The sequence below is a fragment of the Buteo buteo genome, chromosome Z, assembly GCF_964188355.1.
Source record: "Buteo buteo chromosome Z, bButBut1.hap1.1, whole genome shotgun sequence".
Classification (NCBI taxonomy): Eukaryota; Metazoa; Chordata; class Aves; order Accipitriformes; family Accipitridae; genus Buteo; species Buteo buteo.
The window spans coordinates 14,958,173-14,977,807 of NC_134204.1; the positions used below are offsets into that span (position 1 = coordinate 14,958,173).

The following is a 19,635-nucleotide window of genomic DNA, read 5'->3' on the forward strand; positions in this document are numbered from 1 at the left end:
CCACTGTAATTCTGCTCTCAGTAAGCACTGGAATTGCACTTTCATGTTACTTGAGCTAGCCAAATCTCCATTAATGGCTCTTATAGGCCAACAACTCATTGCACAAACTGTACTGCCTTACAATGCTTCTAATCTCCAGGGTTTAGCTCCAATACATTCCCAGTGCCTTCCTCTACTGATGTTAAGTGCCTCAAGTTTGATTTTTCATGTATTTTAGTTGCACCCCAGTGTTTAGTCTTTCATGAAATACTTTTTTTTTTTCCTCTCATTCCCTAAAGTAATTTTTTTTTTTTTTCTAACTGTCTTTCTGGGTTTGTTTCTGTCAGGGGATCGATAAAACTGAATTCAAAGCAGAGAGGCATCTGTTTATAATTCTTTAACTGGTAAATATTTCCACAGTGTCTTTCTTCCCACCATGTATTAGCAGATATTCATCATGGGAAATGTGACAAAAACAGCTAGCTGCTTGAGAATACTAAGTTCAGACTCAACCATACTTAGTAGTAGCTTAGAAGTTATTTTTCTTGTATACAGTACCACGAACTACAAGGTAGCTGTAATAGGAAAGGATCTTTTCCTCACCCTGAACTGTACCAATTTTTTGTATTTAAAAATAATCAAGTAAATAAATTAAAAATTAGACTGTAGGCCCAAACTACCTAAGGGGACCAGAAAAAAACCAAAATAAGCTCAGCTTTATATACATTGCACAGACCCTGTGCTGAAGACTATTAATGAACAGGGATATTCAACTTACAGTCCTCCTTTGTCACCACATAAAGGCTGTTTGGAGGGCTCAACCCACCAGCAGTGTAGGCTTGTAGGTCCAGCTGGTAACTTGTTTTGCCTTGAAGATCAAGTATTTTCAAAGACTTCTTTGTTAAGTCAGTGATATTCTTAACTTTAAGTTCTGGATTCCCTGTTTGTTTGGAAGCAATAAGAAAAGCATAACTTTGGAAGAAAGGATTCACAAAGACAACCCCAGCTTTAGCAAGACTTTCTCGAAGTCAGCATACGAAACCTGAAGAACAGTCTGTGTAAGGAAAACTGAAATAAAGAATCCTAGCAATGCTGCTTGCTTACACAGCACCAAACAGCACAGGAGTGTGTTGTTGCTGCAGGCTGGCTTCAGTTTCTTACACTCCTGCTTGTCTTCTTATGTTCATGTGACTCAGGCTTCAGTTCTGTACAGAGATGCCCTTACAAGATGGGTACTGGAAGAATATATTCAATTAAATATAGCCATGTAACCTCCCCCATGTCTCATCCACCCAGGATATCTGTATGCAGGGCAGTGTGCCACATTGCCACTTGGTCACTGCATAGCTTTATGGCCTTTATGAGCCAGGGTTTTCTCTGACTTTTGCCTTATATTAAAAAACAACTATGCTAACCACACAAGGAGCTGATTATTTCAAATGCTTTTGTCACATATCAGGGGCCAATTATGCCAGTAAGTAATGCAACTGAATTATGATTAAAGCACCTTTTTTTAAAGTGAAATTAAATTATTAAAAAAAAAAAAAAAAAAAAAGCTTGAGCAAGAAAGTTGTGATCTATAGATTTCATTTACCTGATTCCGAAAGCCTAGGCTTTAAAGCATCTTTTTCACCTTTTGCAAAGGAAAGCCGATATCCCTCTAAAAACCCCTGACAATCTTCAATAGGAATGTCTTCCCATTTTACCAATATAGAATCTGAAGAAGTTTCTTCTACAGTAAAATTTGGTGCACGTTTTGGAGCTGTAGGGAGAATTATGAAGGGAAAAGCTAGTAAGTAACCACCTTATTAAATGCTGAATCCATGTGTTTCATCAGTTTCATTTCAGGGCTAGCATTTTCAACTTTTTCCTGAATACTTTTCCCTCATTGTCAAGAACATGTGAAAAGACTTAGCAGGTGATACTACAAAAATACAAGCATGTCAGTTTCATTGTTATTAATTACTGCAGTAGTATCTACTAACAGAGGCTGAAAGAAGAATCTCTCCTTGGGCAACCTTCTTACAGATCCATACATGTAAATACTCTTCTTCCTGCTACAAATCCCAAAAGATTGCATAAACATTCAGACCACACAAATTACTTAGCTTTTAAAGGCTTTAACCCTGTGACTTCATGGCTTGTCTTCAAATTAAACAAATTCTACATTCCTATCATGGAAATCTATCTCAGTTTAAAAGAACTACTCTTAGCAGACATCACAATTCCTTATTCCAATACCTGCACTGCACTGGAAGTGTTAGAGCAGATACTGTGTAAGGTCATGTGCATCAGGACTTAGTCTGACATTTGGCATTGATCTACCAGTGCTGAACTCATGTTTAACAATGCATCTATTTTTGTCTTGATGGTTATCTGTCCAAAGGAAAATCTAAAGTTTTAGAACGAATCTATGCTCTTGTGCAAAATTAATACATTTCTCAGTTCCTAATAAGTTTCTTCTGCACGTTTGATGCATTTTTAGTCCCCCAAAGTCTTTATCCTTTCATCTTGAAAGCTTCCAATCTGTTGAGAACACATATGGAAGAACCTTCTGGGAAACTGTTAAGGATTTTGCAGATACAAATGGCTGAAAGTTGAGTTTCTGGTAAAATTGCCTTAATCTCACCTTCAACCTTAGCAATGAAATAAACAATGGCATTTCCAAGGGGTCAGATTATGTCAGCAGCTCAGTTTTCCAAGCAAACTATTTTAGCAGAAAACACATTAAACTTCAAAGTGAAATGCGTGCTGCAGTTACAATACAGTAGAGTTGTGATGTTAAAGGGTAAAGCCAAATTCAGATACCTGTGAACAGAAAGCATTCAGACACTAATGCATCTCCAGGCAAGCAAAACTCAGCCTTGGATCAAACCGCAGTTACCCAGATGGGGTTGGTACAGGAGAGAGTACAAGTGCAATTCTCAAAACAGCATATACTCTAGGATCTCGTTCTGGTCTAAGAAGTGCTTTTAAACAGAAATGTGGACACCTTTTATATTTGCTGAGCTGTACCAAATGTGCTCAGAAGTTTACTTTGACTTGATAAATCAAAGTTGCCTCCTCTCCTGCAGAAGTGACTGCAGGCCTGTGGTTCAAATTATGCCTGTGACTTCAGCTCTGAAGACCACTGTCTCCAGAGCTAACTTCTGTGACACTCTGTGCCACCACACAAGCTGGGGAACACAGGGTCATTCCAGGCTGGGAACTGGAAGTGGCTGGAGAAATGTATCACAATTATATACAGAGAACAAGCAGAAGTCAGTAGTACTGTATGGGGATTCTGGTCTCAATCTTCTTCTGCCAAAACTAAGCTAAAAATAGACACAGTCTAAATCCACTTTGTAAAGATCCTGAATGATAAAGTGCACTTACGCAGCTCTTTCATATACCCAGTTATGTTTTTCAGTAACTGATATCCACTGGATTGGCAGCCATATAGTGAAAAGTTGTATCTCACGCCAGGTCTAAACAGAGCTGCAAGAGAAAATTGTTGTAAGAATACTTCACTTATGAAGAGTGATGCTTTTAGCTTTCATGGGACACAGACTTACATAAATACGTATTCAAAAATTGCAAAGTCTTAGACCACGCTGTTAGGTATAAACACTATGTCTACTTGTAATTCCTATAAAAGGTATGCCATCAGATGCAGCTTAGAAGCAGTAAGCAGATCTTGCTCCCAGAGAAATTTTGGTTCTAAACAAATACGATTCAAAACAAGCTACTCAAATTTCATAAATTGCTCTTTCCATGGGGAAACACTAAGTGAAGTTACCAGAAACAACCCCTTTCCTTTCCTCCCACGGTAGCCATGTAGATCCTGCCTCCTCAGAAATACAGATGTATTTTGAAATACCCAAGCTTATTACAGCAACAGTACAAAACAAATTCAGAGAACTCTCAAAAGTGATAGGAAGCACTTAGCCATGAACTCCAGGCCTGAACTGACTCTGCAAAACACAGATAGTCAGCAAATTTCCAGTTCACATGTCTTTGGTGGAGGCATAGGTGTTTGATACTACAATGTGTAAATAATTTACCATCTCCTGGGATTTTCTCAAGTCGGGGGTGTACACTACTTTCAAAATTTTTTCTAAACAGGATGCCACTGTGAAACTCTACAGAAGTCAAGTGGGGTTTGCAAGAGTTGAGGTCCAGCCTGAGAGGTTCTCCTGGCAGGACTAAGCACTGAGGTGGATCTGCTAGCTTGAGCCCTGTCCTAGCGGCCTGGTAACTCCCACTATGTGCTGCAGTAAGCATCCCAGGGAAGAGCTCAGAACTAGAGCACTGCATTGTTGGACAGACATAGCATTGTCTGCTTAGAAAAAAGCAAGCTCTAGCCAGCGCAAAGGAAAACAACATGGACACAGTGTTGTAATTACAGGCAGGAAAACATATTGCCCCCCTCCCAGGTCCCACTCCCCCCCAGCTGTCCTATGTACACAGCTCCAAGTTGTTTTCTCTAACGGAGACTTTATATACTAAACTCTTCTAAAAAGCAAATATATACTATTTTAGACAGCAGAGAAAAATCCTACATCTTTCTTGGGTCCTCTCTTTCTTCTTCTGCTCCTACTTGTCCAACCACAGCTGAGTTTCATTTCCCTGATCTGCCCACCAGCATCTAGAGACCTGAAATGTGCCCTGTTCCAGGAAATTTCAATTGCTGACAGCAAGCCAACACATGGAGGTCACACTTAAAAAAATCTGCCTCATGTAAAAACAAAGGATTAGTCTCCCCCCCATCCTGAGCAGCGCTGTTTATGTTTAGAATCCAAATAAAACCCCAAACCCTAGATTAACCATTATGCATTAGGCTGAGTTAGGAAGTTGCTGGGTATAGCTAGAAGAGGTAATTTTGAAACAGTTAATAAACATAGTATGATAACAGTCAAGTAAAGACTGATATTTGGATTTGGCAAGGCTGTGTAAGAAATTAAAATAAACACAGTACCAAGAAGGGGTTCATTTATATACACAAGCACACAGCAATGCAACAATCTTCAACTTAAGAGTATGGTACTGCTCTCATTCCACTTGCTGCTCAGGCTCTCAACCAGAAAGACTCACAAAAAATTATTTCTGACTTACCAGACTTTATCACTGCATCTGTTGTATTTGAAGGAAATTTCTGCCAGTCCACACTACAGGGTTCAGACCCAGATGAAGGACACCATTTTACTATGTAGCCACAGGTCATGTTGGGGTAAGAATTCCAAGAAATATAAATTCCATTCCCCATTGCCACAGCCCGATCTGTTTTGACGTTGTCTGCAACAAAGACGACATAAAAATCCATCAGAGAGCAGACACTTATCTGTAGTCCAAGCTGGAAGAAAGCCTTTCAGTCACAGCACAAAGCTTTTATAAACTGTAGTCATTTCTAAGAACAAGAGGTACGCTCCTGGTACCATGAAATTTGAAGCGGTGCACTCAGCTATGCTTTCTGAAGTGCTGGAAATCAGACGTAGCCTGCAGCAAATCCCTCAGCCAGCCTTAAGTATGATGACGAGAAGTGCTGCATTTCAGGACTGGCTTAAAAAGCACTTTTTCAAGGTAAGGATTTACAGCAGATGGCAGGTTCAAATCTGACTTGACACCAATTTGGCAGGAGCCTCCAGCTATAAATTCCTGCTGTCATTTCATCAAACAGTTTGCTTTGTGTTTCTTTCAAAGTGTCTTGCTGTCACTTGCCCAACCACAGACAACGATTTTTCACTGACAATCGACAGCAAAAGTCAAGTCCATGGTGAACTTTACGGAGGCTCCAGTCCACCAAGGGTAAATTTTTAAAAAATAAAAGTTTTTCTTTTAGTCTATTTTTATTGGTTTGGATTATCAAAGGTTTGTTGCCCTTGAAGTGATCAGATCTGGGAACAACTTCTGATTCCTGCAGCTTCCCTCCACAGCTGTCCATCAGATGGGACCCCGCTGAGCTAAGGGATGTTTTCCAAAGGCCACAACAACAGTGGTGGCCCCACAACAGATCTGCAAAAACAATCTCAGGGTTTCAGTTTTTCTTTTTTCAGTGTTCTCATTTATGCTCCCTATTGAGTCTATTATTTCATGTTATTAAAGCCATAAACTATGGAAAGCTGAAGGGCAAGGGCAGTTTTTAAGAACCAGTGCTGTGAAAACTTTACTCTCACAGATGTGTGTGAACGTTGAAGGACTGTCTATTTCTAAATAATCTTAACATACAGCTAAGCATACCATCCTTCTCTAGCTTGCTCATGGTGAGAAAGACACACGATTAAAAAAACCAAATCAACTCCAGAAGTCTTTCCCTAAACTACTATGCATCCAGTGAAACTACACTTCTATGGTGCTGGAAGAGAGCATATTTCTATTTAGACTGCTTTAATTCTTCTCTTTACAGGAGAGACTTTTTACTGACAGTGAGCACATACTCTCTAAAAAATGCTTAAATACACCACACTCGATTTTATTTCCTGTGCCAGATGACTAGAAATTCACCCAGGGCAATACTGCTCATTTTGGTGTATTTATAGCTGCAACCTAGACTAGCAGAAGTAACTACTAGCACTACACTACTACTGTGGTAAGGGAGTCTGGAACAGCCAGATTATATGTCCTGACTCTCTACAGAGCACTTTTCAGAGACAGTGAGAAATTAATTAAGGCAGAGTACCCTTTGTTTGTGTTTTCAGTTTTCACAAAACCTCAACAGATCTCAAGCTTCAGAGCCACTGCTCTCTTACGGACATTAAAAGCACTTACAGACTGTGCACAGGAAGCAGCCAGAAAAGATGTTTGGGCAGAAATGTCATCCAGTTCAGTGAATGAGTCATCTTTCATGACTCCAGTCAGTGACTCAGACAATTCCTATACCAACTCTGGAGCAAGTCTTCAATAAGTACAAGTTGGGTAACACCAGAGGGAACCTCAGACATCCGACAGAAAGCTATACATGAATGCAAAGCTCCAGCTGCCATCAGTTGTCCCACACCACAAACCTATTACAGAGACCTCCTTGACTCCCAGTCTCGTTCCTTCACTGCTGAAGGAGAGCTATGAAAGCATTTTTATTCATTCAACTGTCCCATACAATTAATTACTTTTCTCTCCAAGGAGCAGACTAAGAATATACTTTTAGGTATCAGTGTTTTGGAGAGGCAAAAGAAACATTAAGAGCAATGGTTTTCCTTTACATAAAACAAGCTCACTTTTCTCCCACTGTGAATCTCAGTCAAAGCACATTTCTTCCTATGAGAGATGGCCTTGTCTTACCAGAACCTGAGTTGCAAGACAGGCAACTGTGGTACCTGTTCTCTGGGTGGGGAAGGAGAAGCAGCACCATACATGCTCCTGGCAAACAAGCAGAGAGGGGCCTCGCTGTGTAAATCTGTCCTCCCTGCAGAGCATCAACCAGATACAGAGCTAAAGGTTTGGGCCTTAGGAGATTACACTCTTCCTGGTGTGCAGGGAAGCATGGACTCTCAATAGCCACATGCAATACTATCTTTTCCACAAGCTCAGTGTTAGTGGCAGAAAATCATTATCTGGCTCGGCTATTTCCCTTTACAAAAGCCCGCAGCAAGAGTGGCAGTGCTTTAATTGGGGAGCTAAAGTCCTATCTCCTTTTCAAACACTGGCTCCTAGCACAAGGATGCCAACACTTTCCCAACCAGCCCAATTAATATTCGCCTGCAGAGCTCACAGGCATTGAATTGACAATTCTCCCCTTAAAAAGCCACACAACAACCCCAAAACTTTATTCTGATTCTCTTTAGCACGCAACGCTTTTCAGCTTCTCAACAAGAACACACAGAAATAAACTGAGCTCCCTAAACATCAGAGATCAACACTAATGCATTGAAGCCTCGTTCTTGTTGTTCCTGGGAGGTCTCCAGAAAAGGGCAAATAGCTGCAGAGACTGCACACTATCACCCTCCTTTTATGCAGAGAGCACAATTAATTGGCAAGATGCTACCCTAAAAGCAAAGCAGCAACTTTCTTCTTCCCCTGCCCAGTAGATCGGGGGAGGAAATAAACCAGAAACCAAACACAAACAAACAAAGCATGTATCTATCTTATTTTTCAATAAACAAACTCGCCCAGGTATTCCCCAAGCTTTGAAGGTATTTAGCTCTCTGCTGGGAGCACTCACCGCTTGGAAGTTCTACACTCGTTATCCTCGAAGGAGGAGACGAACCTGCGTGGTTTTTGGCTACAACGCTAATTACACAGTCGTTTTTTCCAAGTTTTATCTCAGTGCTGTTTGAGGGTTCGGTGACTTCTTTATATTCCAGTGGTGTCTCTAGCACGTAGCAGGACACTTCATGAGACACTATTTTTCCATTGGCTTCAGAAAGGGATAAAGGCTATGAGCAGACAAAGAGCACATTAAAACCAAAATGGAATAAACAAAAGAAGACATAGGATATTACGAATTTAATGTCCTGATCTAGTCTGATAAATGTACATGACTACAAGGCAGAAGAGAGTTACTCAAGTGTGACTTTCAGGATTAATGCATAAGTTCATAAATTTTTAATTTTCAGCTAGGATGTATTAAAAATTCAATTCTTCATGTGAAATGCTTCTCAATGCAATGTTTAAATTATAAAAATTTAATAATATTCTCATTTGGGGAAAAATATTTGTCTCAACGGATGGTTCTATAAAAAGTTAAGAAAAGCAGTCCGATTTATTGACTATAAACCTTACTCATTTATAAATGTGTAAGGAAATAGTTTTTCTTCAGTTACATTAAATAATATTTTAAAACTTTAAGTTTCCTATCTACCTTCCAGAAGATTTTTAGACTTTTTCCAGAAGGACTTCTTTCTCTCCAGATATCTGGTCCTCTTGTAGGAGCTAAGAAATAAAAAAAGAGGTTTGGGGTTTTTTTTCCAAGTTGCACAATAGACAATTTACCATCTACTAAAAAGTTAGTTTTTTAGATGGCTAATTTTAAAATATTTGGCTTCACAAGTTCAACATTTTATCATCAAATAATTAAATAAACTTACGGGCTTCCAGTGTTGTGTGCTCCGCTACCATGCTCCAGTCACTCCACCTCCAGAAGTGGTCAGCAGCCGAACAGCGCACCCTGAAGTGGTATTTGGTATATGGGCGCAATGCATTCAGCTGAGCTGTGTAAGTTGAGAATTTTCCACCAGGCATGGAGACATTGTGCTGTTAAAAATTTACAGAAATTGACATGATACATATATATCTTTTTCTCCTAGATTATGCTGAAAGTCAACACCTAAAAAGGTGATATTTCTCCCCAGGAATACCAACAGTGTGAAAAAAAGCTGCAGTCAAGCCCTAGAAAGAAATTAATAAAAAAGAAAAGTATTTCCTATGCAGTCATCCTAAACAAAGGAAAATTTTTCAGATGTTTGCCAAAATAAAGTCATATGCAGCACAGAAATTGGAATATGACAGTAGTCAGCACCTTTGAGATGTAAAGCATGAAAAGGAGAGATAACACTGACAACCCTTCAACAGGATGAGCTCTGCACACAGTAGCAGGGTTGCTTCCCATCTGTCCCATCCAGTCCCCCTCTCCCCCACATGCAGCAAAACTGCGTTTATGAGGCAGGCCAGGATTTCACCTCTGGTATTCAGAACCTGCACTTCCACTATGCATGTGCACATCAGACTGGGCAGACAGAGGCCTTTTTCCTAAGATACAGGTGCAGGAGCACATTAAAGATAGTCTGTCTGAGCAAAATGTTTATCATGCAGTCTTCTTCCCAGGCAGTCATTTTTTCCTTCAAAAGATAGTACCCAGTGATCTCTGTTCACAGCTCTTATGACTGGACTAGCCTTTCCTATTATTCTTAAAATGGTGCAATTCCAGGGAGTATTTCAGTTTCATGATTACTTAAAGAAACCCTAAGCCTGGGAGTGTTTTTTACTGAATCTAATTATAACACATATGCATCACAGCTGCCAAAAACTGGACTCCAAGTGACTTTAGGATGCAACTAATTGAGCATTTCTAAAGACAAATGACAACTTGAAAAATATAAAAAAAGCCAACTATCTCTCATACAGATGGAAAAGCTTCTGAAAACATCCTCAAAATGCCATGTAAAACCCCATAACAAATTTACAGCTACTTTTTTTTATTACAGAGAACTTGTGGAGGACGACATAACAAGGCTGTAAAAGCTTCTACCAAGCTGTTTGCTGTGTTTCAAAATATCTGTAGCTGCGGGCTCTGATAGAGGTGCAGTGAATCAAACTGCTGTGGCAGCGTAAGACCTTTCCATCTCCCAGTGCCCCAGATGACTGACCTGGTAGCAGAGCTCACAAGCAAGTGTGTGCCCCAGGCTTCAAGCAGCGTAACGCTGGCTAGACAGAGCCCTGCAAATCTACTTTTTTAGCAGTTTAACCTAACTGAGCTGGGGGTGGGTGGCACTTGGGTGCTTCTTTCCCCTTCTGACTGCACCAGAAGCAGTAACTGTTGGGAGCAGAGAAATGCAGAGAGCTGTCAATGGTGGTATCTCAGACTATACACCAAAATCCAACTCAGCTCATCTGTCAGAGCTGTTGCATACACCTAAAAGACAGTTCCTTCTCCTGTTAATTGCAAAGATATATATGATTTTCTTTGCAGTACCTAATCTCTGGGTACTACTTAACACATGCCACTACGGAGAAAATATAAAGCTTAAGGCTTCCATACTCATTAAGTGCTTTGAAAGAATTTTAAAAATACTCTTACAGAGCATGCATTAACTACTACCCTATTATTTTAGAGGCAATGTATATAACGATTATCTTCAGTCTCAGCTGCATCACTTCTGTGGCTTGAGTGACTTTATTCAAGGCTGTGCTGAACAGGCAACTAAATGCAGTGGGTAATAGAATACTGCCAAAAATCAAACAAGTGTTATAAAACCCAGCCTCTGAGGTTAATATGCTCAAATTACAAATTCAGGCTCTGTGCAGCAAGACCTGATAATTCAGCATGTGCCTACCCAAGCTGGTCAGAGATACTCCATCTAAACGTACAAACACAGAATTTGGGGGTAAATCTCAGGCCAACTGAATATGCAGTTCTGCCATTAGGCTTCCCCAGTGACATGGATCACCCCACACAAAGTAGGCAATACGGAAGAAGAGGATATATTCCCACCACCTACACTCAGTATCTGCTGCTGGTGTCCGAATTAGTATTCTAAACTCCTCTGACAGTCAGAAGACTAAATATGCAGCTTGAGTCACTGACACAGAGCACCAAAGCCAGGCAAAAGCTGGAAGCCTGAATGCTGGAAAATCTGAACCCCACCCAGATATACCACCTTTTCTCCAGCTCCAGAGGTCTTCACTGGGGATTACCTATTGATACACCCAGTGGGAGAATCCTTCCTTATCCTGCCTCTACATCACTGACATGCAAGCAGGTTTAGCAGCTCCATATTACAGCCAGGTGCATATCAATTGCTGACAGCAAGCAAATGAACTGTCCTCTGAGGGGAGGGGGAAAAAAAAAAAAAAATCAGCTACAGACTGCAAGATGCAATCTGAAACAACCACCAAGGAAGTCTGCAGGGCAGCAGCGCATCCTGGAACAAGTGTGTATTAATACCTTTTGCACCAGGAAGCACAAAGCACAAGTATTGTTACCTAATGGGTCAGCATAAAGCACTATGCACCCTCTCCAAATGCCAAATAACATGGTGGGTAATTTGACTTTCCTCTAAATTGTTTAAAACCAACCAATAAAAAAGAAAGCAGGCAACAAGAGAGATGAGCAGAACTTTTTCTGATTTTTGTAGATGAACTTCTAGTCATTACTACATTAATCATTTAATAAGATGATCAGAATGAAGCTCTTAGAAAAGAATTTGAAATGTGATTAGTTCAGTGAAAAAGATCAACATTTGAGCCCCCCCAAAAAAAATCCACTAAAAGCAACTTACCAGTTTTCGCTCAGAGTGACCACTGTGAATTTCAATTTGACACAGAAGCCTGATTTCAGCAAAGCTGCCATTTATAAACCAATGCAGACGGACGCTTGTAGAGCTGTTCCCAGAAACAGTTAACTTTTCTGGAGTTTTTGGATGAACTTAAAAAACAAAGAAAACCCCCTCAGTTCTAAGAAAAAAACATTCATTTTAGTTCAGAAAAATCTGACTTTAGAAGATCAAAGAGAATCAGAAGGATAAATAAGTGATCCGATCAGCAACTAGGACAGCTGGTGCTGAGAAGGCACTCACAGACTCATTCCTGACACTCTTCTCAGCTATCAAACATGGAAACAGACTTACTTAAAGCTGAGCATACTGGCATGTGTGATAAGGAGTTGGAGACACAGAAAAACATTTCCCTTCCTATTGACTTTATCAAAAAAGCGAAAAATGAGCTACTTCAGAGAACCACAGTGACGGATTAAACTTACTCAACTTTGTTCACCTTCTGGGAACTTTTTAAGTTAGAACTTAAAATCTTCAGACTAGGACAGGGTAGGACTCCTAAATGACCTCTCCCTTCCCAAAACTCCCTTCACAGAATTTTTCAATAATATTCAGTACTACTATTCATAGCTATCAGAGAAGAAAATCTCCACTGTTGGAATTGCTCCAGTTACCCTCTTACCCTTAAGGAAATATGTACTCTCTGTTGGGAATTAAGTGGACAGTGAGGGAAAGAAAGGAAAGGAAACAAATAGGAAATAGCAGTCATATTGACTGGGTGCAAAACAGCCCAGTTTATAATTAACAGAAATAAATTATGCTTTTCTAGGACTTGCTGATTTACTCTGAAAATTCTAACCCCAGGCTAGTTGAACTGGGACATGGACAAAAATACTGCACCATCTTCATGTTTAAATCCAGTTTTTCAGAGAGAACGGCAGAATGCTGTAACCATTAGGAACCCCTGAATCCTCAGCTGTGGTTGTGGAGGCAGATAGAAAAGGATGGGGAAGACAGCACTAGAAAGGTGGTAATTTCTCCCTTTCCTTGTTTAAACTGAAGGTCTAATGAAAGAAGCTATTTTTTTTCTACAAACCATGACAGCAGATGATCGTGGCTATTAGCAACAGCAGGTAATACTCCTACTATTACCTTTTATCCTTTACTGCTACTTTTTTTATGCTCCAAATCCTGCTGTTGTAAAACTGCATAGTATTTTGCCCTGTAAGCAGACACTGAAATACAGGGTCACTTAACAGTTCATAAAGTTACACCTAAATTTTAATTATTGATGTGTAATAGAATATGAAGTAATACATAAACAACAGCTGGCTAATTATAAGATCACAAGTAGCATTTATCCACAGCAGTGTATCCAATCTGGTAGCATTGTTGTTGAGAACTGACATCTCCCTGTACACCTAATCATTCCCTCAGGACATGTCCTAAGCTATTTTCTTTTCAAGTTCAAATTATTGAACATGGCAAAATACTGGTGACAATAAAGCAAAATAATGACAAGTATACCATGTCAGAGCTCTTCAAACCCAAAACAAAAAAAAATGGTTAGCATGCATAAACATTTCTTTTTGCCTTTGTAATTCTTAAGTCTTACCTCTTTGAGTTAAGTCAACCAAAAGCGATGACTCCGTTTGCCCAATAGGATTGGAGACGCCTAATATGAAATCGTAGGTTTTTTGATCAGCCAGTACTGGAAAGCCACAGACACGTTCTCTGTTCATTTCATTGACTTCGCATGAAACATTTCTACCAGATATTCTACAAAGTAAAAAAGGGGGGAACAACTTAATTTTTGAATAACATAATTTCTAGAAAGTCAGAAGTCGAGACTGAAAACACAGTAAAGAACGATGGGTTCACTGACACATGGCGTACAGAATGATTTGATTGCAGAGGCATATCTAACACCACAACACAGGTTAAAGTGGCATCAGTCATGACTTGCCCTGTTCTCACGTGAAACTCTCCTCTTCCACTAGCATAACATTTCCATCCTCTCACTTCTCAAAAGCCTGGAAAACAGGTAGGTCCTGTAAAACCACCTCACAAGTCACAACTGAGATTCTGACTTAAAGTATCTTTCTTCAGATCAGCATATATTTGCATTAAAAGAATGTTCTTAATTGCTTTCTGAACTAGGGAGATGTGACACACATTACTATGAGCGCTACTTTCTACTACTTTCTCTCAGCCCTGCCAAACCTAAACTATGGTTCGCTACCTGGGATATATCCACTAGTCCCAGATGTTTTAAAATCAAAAGCAGGAGAGGCAGTCTGGTAACAGCCAAGACCAGAGTTACATCTTAAGGGGTGAAATCTAAAGTGTGTATCTGTATGTATGTACCTATATAGAAGTTGTTTTAATTACAATCTGTGTAAACCTCTCATTCAGTAGCACAAGTTTAATTTCTTCCTTTGGGCATTTTTATCGTGTTCTAGCTGAGCTGTGAGCTCTCTCCACACGATTCTCTCTATTTCAATAGCTCAGTGTAGGCTGAGAACAAGGATGAGAATGTTTACCCTGAAATGCATCACATTAATCTCCTCACAGCTTTGGGCTGAGCGAAACAAGTCTGAACTACATCCTTGTTTATGAGCTGAATATGGGCAGCCAGTGACTGCAGCTCCTTTCCTTTGAATACCTGCTCTGTTTTGTCCACCTCTTCGCATCCCAGCTAATGACTTTTTTAGCACTAGCATTCTGGACAACATCTGTGACTGTAACTCAATCCTCATTGCCTCTGACTTGCTTCAAAGCCACCATGAGACTCCATTTCCCATCAGTTTGTGTGACTCAGGCCTCTCCTGGCTCCTTTCCCTGACTATTCCTTTGGCATTATGGGGGAGCCTCCTCGCCACAGGAATTTTGTTAACTCCTCACTAACTTCTAATCATAACCACCAAGGAATCCCATTTGCAAGTGCTATTCCAAAACAGCAATTCTTCACTTTTAAGGCTTTACATGGCCTACGATGTAAGACAAACTAGTAGGACACCAGTCTTCACTTCTTTCTGTGGATGATATCAGTGTTATTTGTCCCTTTCAACATTTTCCTTCTAACGTGTACTTTGCCTGCTCTACCTTAGCCAGTTCTTAATGCTGGGAGGAGAATGGATGTAGGCTTACTGCTATTTTCCCTAGTAGCATTTGGGAAATGGACCATGGCCTCCCTTACAACTGTTCCTCAGTGTGTTTCTGTCATCGTGCATAGCAGAAGCTCAGTAAATGTCTGACAGATGACCTGACAGAGGTTGCATATAAAAAAAAAATTAAAAAATAAGTGAATGGTTCCTATATCTCCCTGTATTTTCGTAGCGGTCTTATCTACGTGTTGGCAGCAGCCTAACACACTAAGCCCTTTATTTTCTCATGAGTTCATAATGGCATAAGTCTTTGGGAAAAGTTATACTTAATTCCCATTGCAATTTTGCAGAGCTAGACAACGGTTTTCCAAGCTTAGTTTAGTTTCGACTTCCACAAGCTCTTTCATGGTGCAGAAAGTCACAGGCAGTAATGGATATATTCCAGTTCCACTCTTTTTACTCCTTTTACTGCCAAATGGTTTACCTTTCAAATAAACTATACTTTGTTCTTCGTTTTCCGTATAGTCCACTGGGTCTGCCTGGTTTCCAGGTGCATTTAATATTCAGGAAGTTGGATGTTTCACAGCTGAGGTTTTGGGGAATATCAGGGGCATCTGTAGCATAAAAGGAAACCAAAACAGTTAGCCAACGTTTTGCCATCCTAGTACAGCAGTTGGGCCACTAGTTTCCTGAAAGTATCATCATTTGTTTTTGCTGGGTCTAGATTGCATGCCTCACCAATACATGGTAATAGTTACACTCCAACCCTATAAATAATATGATTTTAAAAAATCCTAATTAAGCAGATGGAGAATTATCAGCCCCATCTGACTAACACTTGACTCTAGGCTTCTAAGTGGGTGGGTAATCTGGTAAATCACATGCAAATATGTTCACAAGCTCCAGGCTCTGACCTGGAAGTGTTTCACTGAAACTCTGCCAAGACTTTTTCAAAATTCTGAGCATCAGTTTAGCTGCTGAGCAATGTAGGAATGCTGTTGGCTGTGCGTCACATTTTCTTATGTGCCAGCCCCACCGCTGCTTTGAATTCTCCAAGCAAGTCTTGTCAAGGAGATGTTCCCTTTAGCATGAATTCCACACTGAATTTGAAAGTTAAAGCAAGCCCCAAATGGCTCATCCTCTTCACCGTTGCTTTGGAAGTGCCCATCTTTTTTCTTTTAAAGCTTGTTCTTTGCTCCCATATTAAAGCAGCTTTGAGTGCCTTCCTGGAGAAGATGGGCAGTGATCCCAACAGAGAGGGTAACCATGCTAATTTAGGACTAAGCAAAGCACTTATTTCAAGTCACATACACTTTTCTCCAAAAGGTAGCACAATAATATTCACATAGCTGGCCTAGAGAAGGGGCACTAACATAAGAGGCTATAGTGACAGGCTTAGTTCAGATTATGAGCAGCGTGCCAAAAAGAACACTTATTTTGCCAGACCTAGGCTTAACCAAGTTGGTATGCATACACATTTACTTCCTATACCTTTACTTCCCCAAATGTCTCTCATCAGCAAAAGCATCATGACAAGTCCTCTCCCCTCCCACTAAGCAGGTACCACAAGAAGCAACACTGGCAGGAAAGACTTCACCACATCCCAGCTCTTCACAAACTACTGTATGAGAAAAACCTATAGGATTACCACAACCTTCATTCATGAACCACAGACTTAGTTACCTGGAAGATTCTCCCACAAAAGCAAATACTGCACAAATAATGTAAAAATGTCATCTTGCTGAGTCATAAAAGGTTGGACTCTGTTTTGCATCTGCTATCACACACTTAAGACACAAAGTCAATGACAGGAGGCAGAGGCTGGCGTTGGGAACACACTTTCAAAATAAGTCCGGTCTCTCCTCTCCTTTCCTTAAATCCCAAGGACCCTAAGTTCAAAGGCAGGCGTTTGTAATGAGGAACAGGATTCTAATGGGCAGCTATTGGAAGACGATAACTCTCAAAACCCTTGTGAGGAAAACACACAAAGATCTAAAGCGACCAATTACAGGAAAGAACCAGGTACTTTCAGTAGTTTGTTTTAAGAGGTATCTGTATCTCAAAGAGACTTCTGAGGCTGGCATGGTTACACAGAGAAGATACACAGTGATTCAGTATTTTTAAAGAAAATACTAAAAGAATGTTTAGAAGAATTTCCAGGAAAGATGAACTGTCAGCTGTGTTCCTTTGCTGTAATTAGCTCCCAGGGAGCTACTGCCCTGGATGAGCATCTGTTGCTGTTGCAAGTCTAACTGTTTTATTGTCTTCATTTGACTGGTTGGTAAATGAATGTTTTCACTTAAAATTCTTGCTCTTACTCTTGCCTTGTCAGGGACCAAACTAGAACAGATGTAAACCTAAAGTGATAAAGACTGAGCGTGAATCCTCATAAGGCAATAAACTAGTAAGTATTCCAGACCATGAAGAAGTCCCTTAGAAAAAGAGATCAAGGAGACAAGCACTGGGCCAGGTTCTAAGAGAAGGCGGCTTACATGGGTACCTCCTCATCCTCTCAGCCTTGGTGTCTTCTCCATGGGCTGGAGTTTCCACAGTGAAATCAAACAAGTACAATCCCAGTTCATCCTTAGAAACCAAAGGCCAGGGGAAAAAAAAAAGCCACAATAGTATTTGTTTCCTAGCAGAACCCTAAGAGTCTCAAAATGATTTTGATTTTCCTAAGGTTAGTAAACATAATGATACATACATCCTACAAACAGGACAGTTCCATCCATCTCATCTTTGGACAGTATGCACACTACATTTGTCCCACTGGTATTTGAAGCACTGGCATTTAGCACTCTGATTGCACTGCTCCGACTGCTCAGATGCATCATTGGGTATGTTTCTCGTCCATAAGTCATCCGTTTTATCTGCTGTCCTTCTTCATGGACACAACAAATTGTCACATCTGAACCCACCGCCACCACGGTGTCCTGAGGAAACACCCCACTCCCATTGGGCTCGGTATCTTTTCCTAGGAGAGAAGGAAGAACAGAAAATAAAAACAAACAAACAAAAAACCCACATCAACAATTTGCTATATACATCGTGCTGATCAGCTAAAATGTGACTGAGGAGCCCTCCAATGCATACAAATCAACGCTTACTAGGTTTCATAACTAATGTTTGCATTATTTCTCTAATCAAAACACCCCCAAAAGCAGCAGCCCATCACTGCCTAATGCTTTTCCTTCTATTTTGGCTTACTTTTGATAAAGCAATCAAAGTCCATGTGGTGGCAAGGAAACAAACATACCAGGGACCTCTTCTACTGGGCTCCACTCACTCCAATCCTTGGGGCCAACAAACTGTGTTACATTAATGTAACAGCGAATCTTCACATAGTGTGATGTACACTCCAAAGGCATATCTGATGTCCAGTTCCAAGATAGAATGGTGTCTTCATGAGTCAGTTTTGAATAGTAAGTTACCTACAAAGTTTGCCCCCCAAAAAACAACCAAGAGAGAGTTTATGAATACCTGTTAGTAATGACATATAATCTCCCAGATGTCAACAGAATGGCAAATTAACTGAAGTAAATCATAAAATCCTGATGGTTGGAGTGTCCCACCTAACTTTCAGTTGTGTTGTGAATTTACTTGGACAAAAGCCTAAGATGCTAAACAGCCCACCAGCCAGGTATAACTGCCAGCCAGAAATACCAGAGGGTAGACATTTTAGAAAAAGCAGGAAGCTCGCCAAGCATTTCAAAAGGTATATACTGCATCTCAGTATCCTGGGCCTCTCCCAGGCAGGGAAATGTTCCAACTTTTCCAAGATGAAAATCATCTAATATTAGTCCCATGCTGCAGATTTTATCTTTCCTCCATTCCTAAAAATTATAGAACAGAGCTACAAATTGGCCTGGAGTAACTGTGGTTGAAAAAAAAAAAAAAAAAAAAAAAGGAAAAAAAACCTCAAACTGAACATTCAAAGACCACCAAGACTGGAGACACTATTGGAGAAGTAAAGCAGAGATAACAGTGTAAAATAGCTGCCAAATTCATAAGCAAGTTCTAACTAAAAAAAAACCTGTACTAAATTACAAAAAATAAAAATTCTGTGACTGTGAATAAGTACTGACAGTATAGTAGCCAGTGTCCTCATAACTTTGAAACTTAACAAGAAGTTACCTACCAGAAGCATGACTACACTCAGGTTCTGCAAAGCTCTACAATTTTCATTCTTCTCAGCTTTCTTCAAATGACCTCCCAGAATATTACCAAGGGCAAAAACTGTATATATATTTTTCATAAAGGAAGAAAAGGACTTACTTGTGTAACTTTTTCCATTGCTTCTTTGCGGAGTATCTGAATCTGCCAAAAGGCACCCAGTCCATATGGGAAGACTGATCCATTATCACTCCACTTCAGATTTAATGTAGAAGTTGAAAAGTCAGGTGTCAAACTAAGAATGCGTGGAGTCAGAGGAACAAACCCTTGAAAAAGAGAGGGGGAAAAACCCCATATTCGAGTCATTAGTCAGCAACACCAGCCCTACAGGTGTTTAACAGCCACATCTCTCTGCTCTGAACTGGCTAGTAGCCATACAAACATGTAATTCAACCTCTGTAATTAGAACAAGATGGGCTCTGTCATTACTTGAACATGAAAGTTCCCAGGAAAGCACAGGTGCTGATGAGTCA

At 40.2% G+C, this 19,635-nt stretch overlaps 1 protein-coding gene across 8 annotated transcripts in view; it reads right to left on the reverse strand.

The window, feature by feature from the left end:
* The window catches only part of LOC142027296 (leukemia inhibitory factor receptor-like), a 54,944-nt gene that overhangs the window by 9,257 nt on the left and 26,052 nt on the right, over nt 1–19,635 (reverse strand). For all 8 annotated transcript variants that reach the window (XM_075021185.1, XM_075021186.1, XM_075021187.1 and 5 more), the window contains 13 exons: nt 19,265–19,428; nt 18,246–18,420; nt 17,694–17,963; nt 15,474–15,603; nt 13,498–13,661; nt 11,889–12,034; nt 8,979–9,144; nt 8,753–8,823; nt 8,114–8,327; nt 5,074–5,253; nt 3,355–3,456; nt 1,574–1,741; nt 758–919 (listed from right to left, as the gene is read on the reverse strand). In XM_075021185.1, the coding sequence (XP_074877286.1) occupies nt 758–919; nt 1,574–1,741; nt 3,355–3,456; nt 5,074–5,253; nt 8,114–8,327; nt 8,753–8,823; nt 8,979–9,144; nt 11,889–12,034; nt 13,498–13,661; nt 15,474–15,603; nt 17,694–17,963; nt 18,246–18,420; nt 19,265–19,428 (2,112 nt within the window). The remainder of the gene's footprint in view (nt 1–757; nt 920–1,573; nt 1,742–3,354; nt 3,457–5,073; nt 5,254–8,113; nt 8,328–8,752; nt 8,824–8,978; nt 9,145–11,888; nt 12,035–13,497; nt 13,662–15,473; nt 15,604–17,693; nt 17,964–18,245; nt 18,421–19,264; nt 19,429–19,635) is intronic.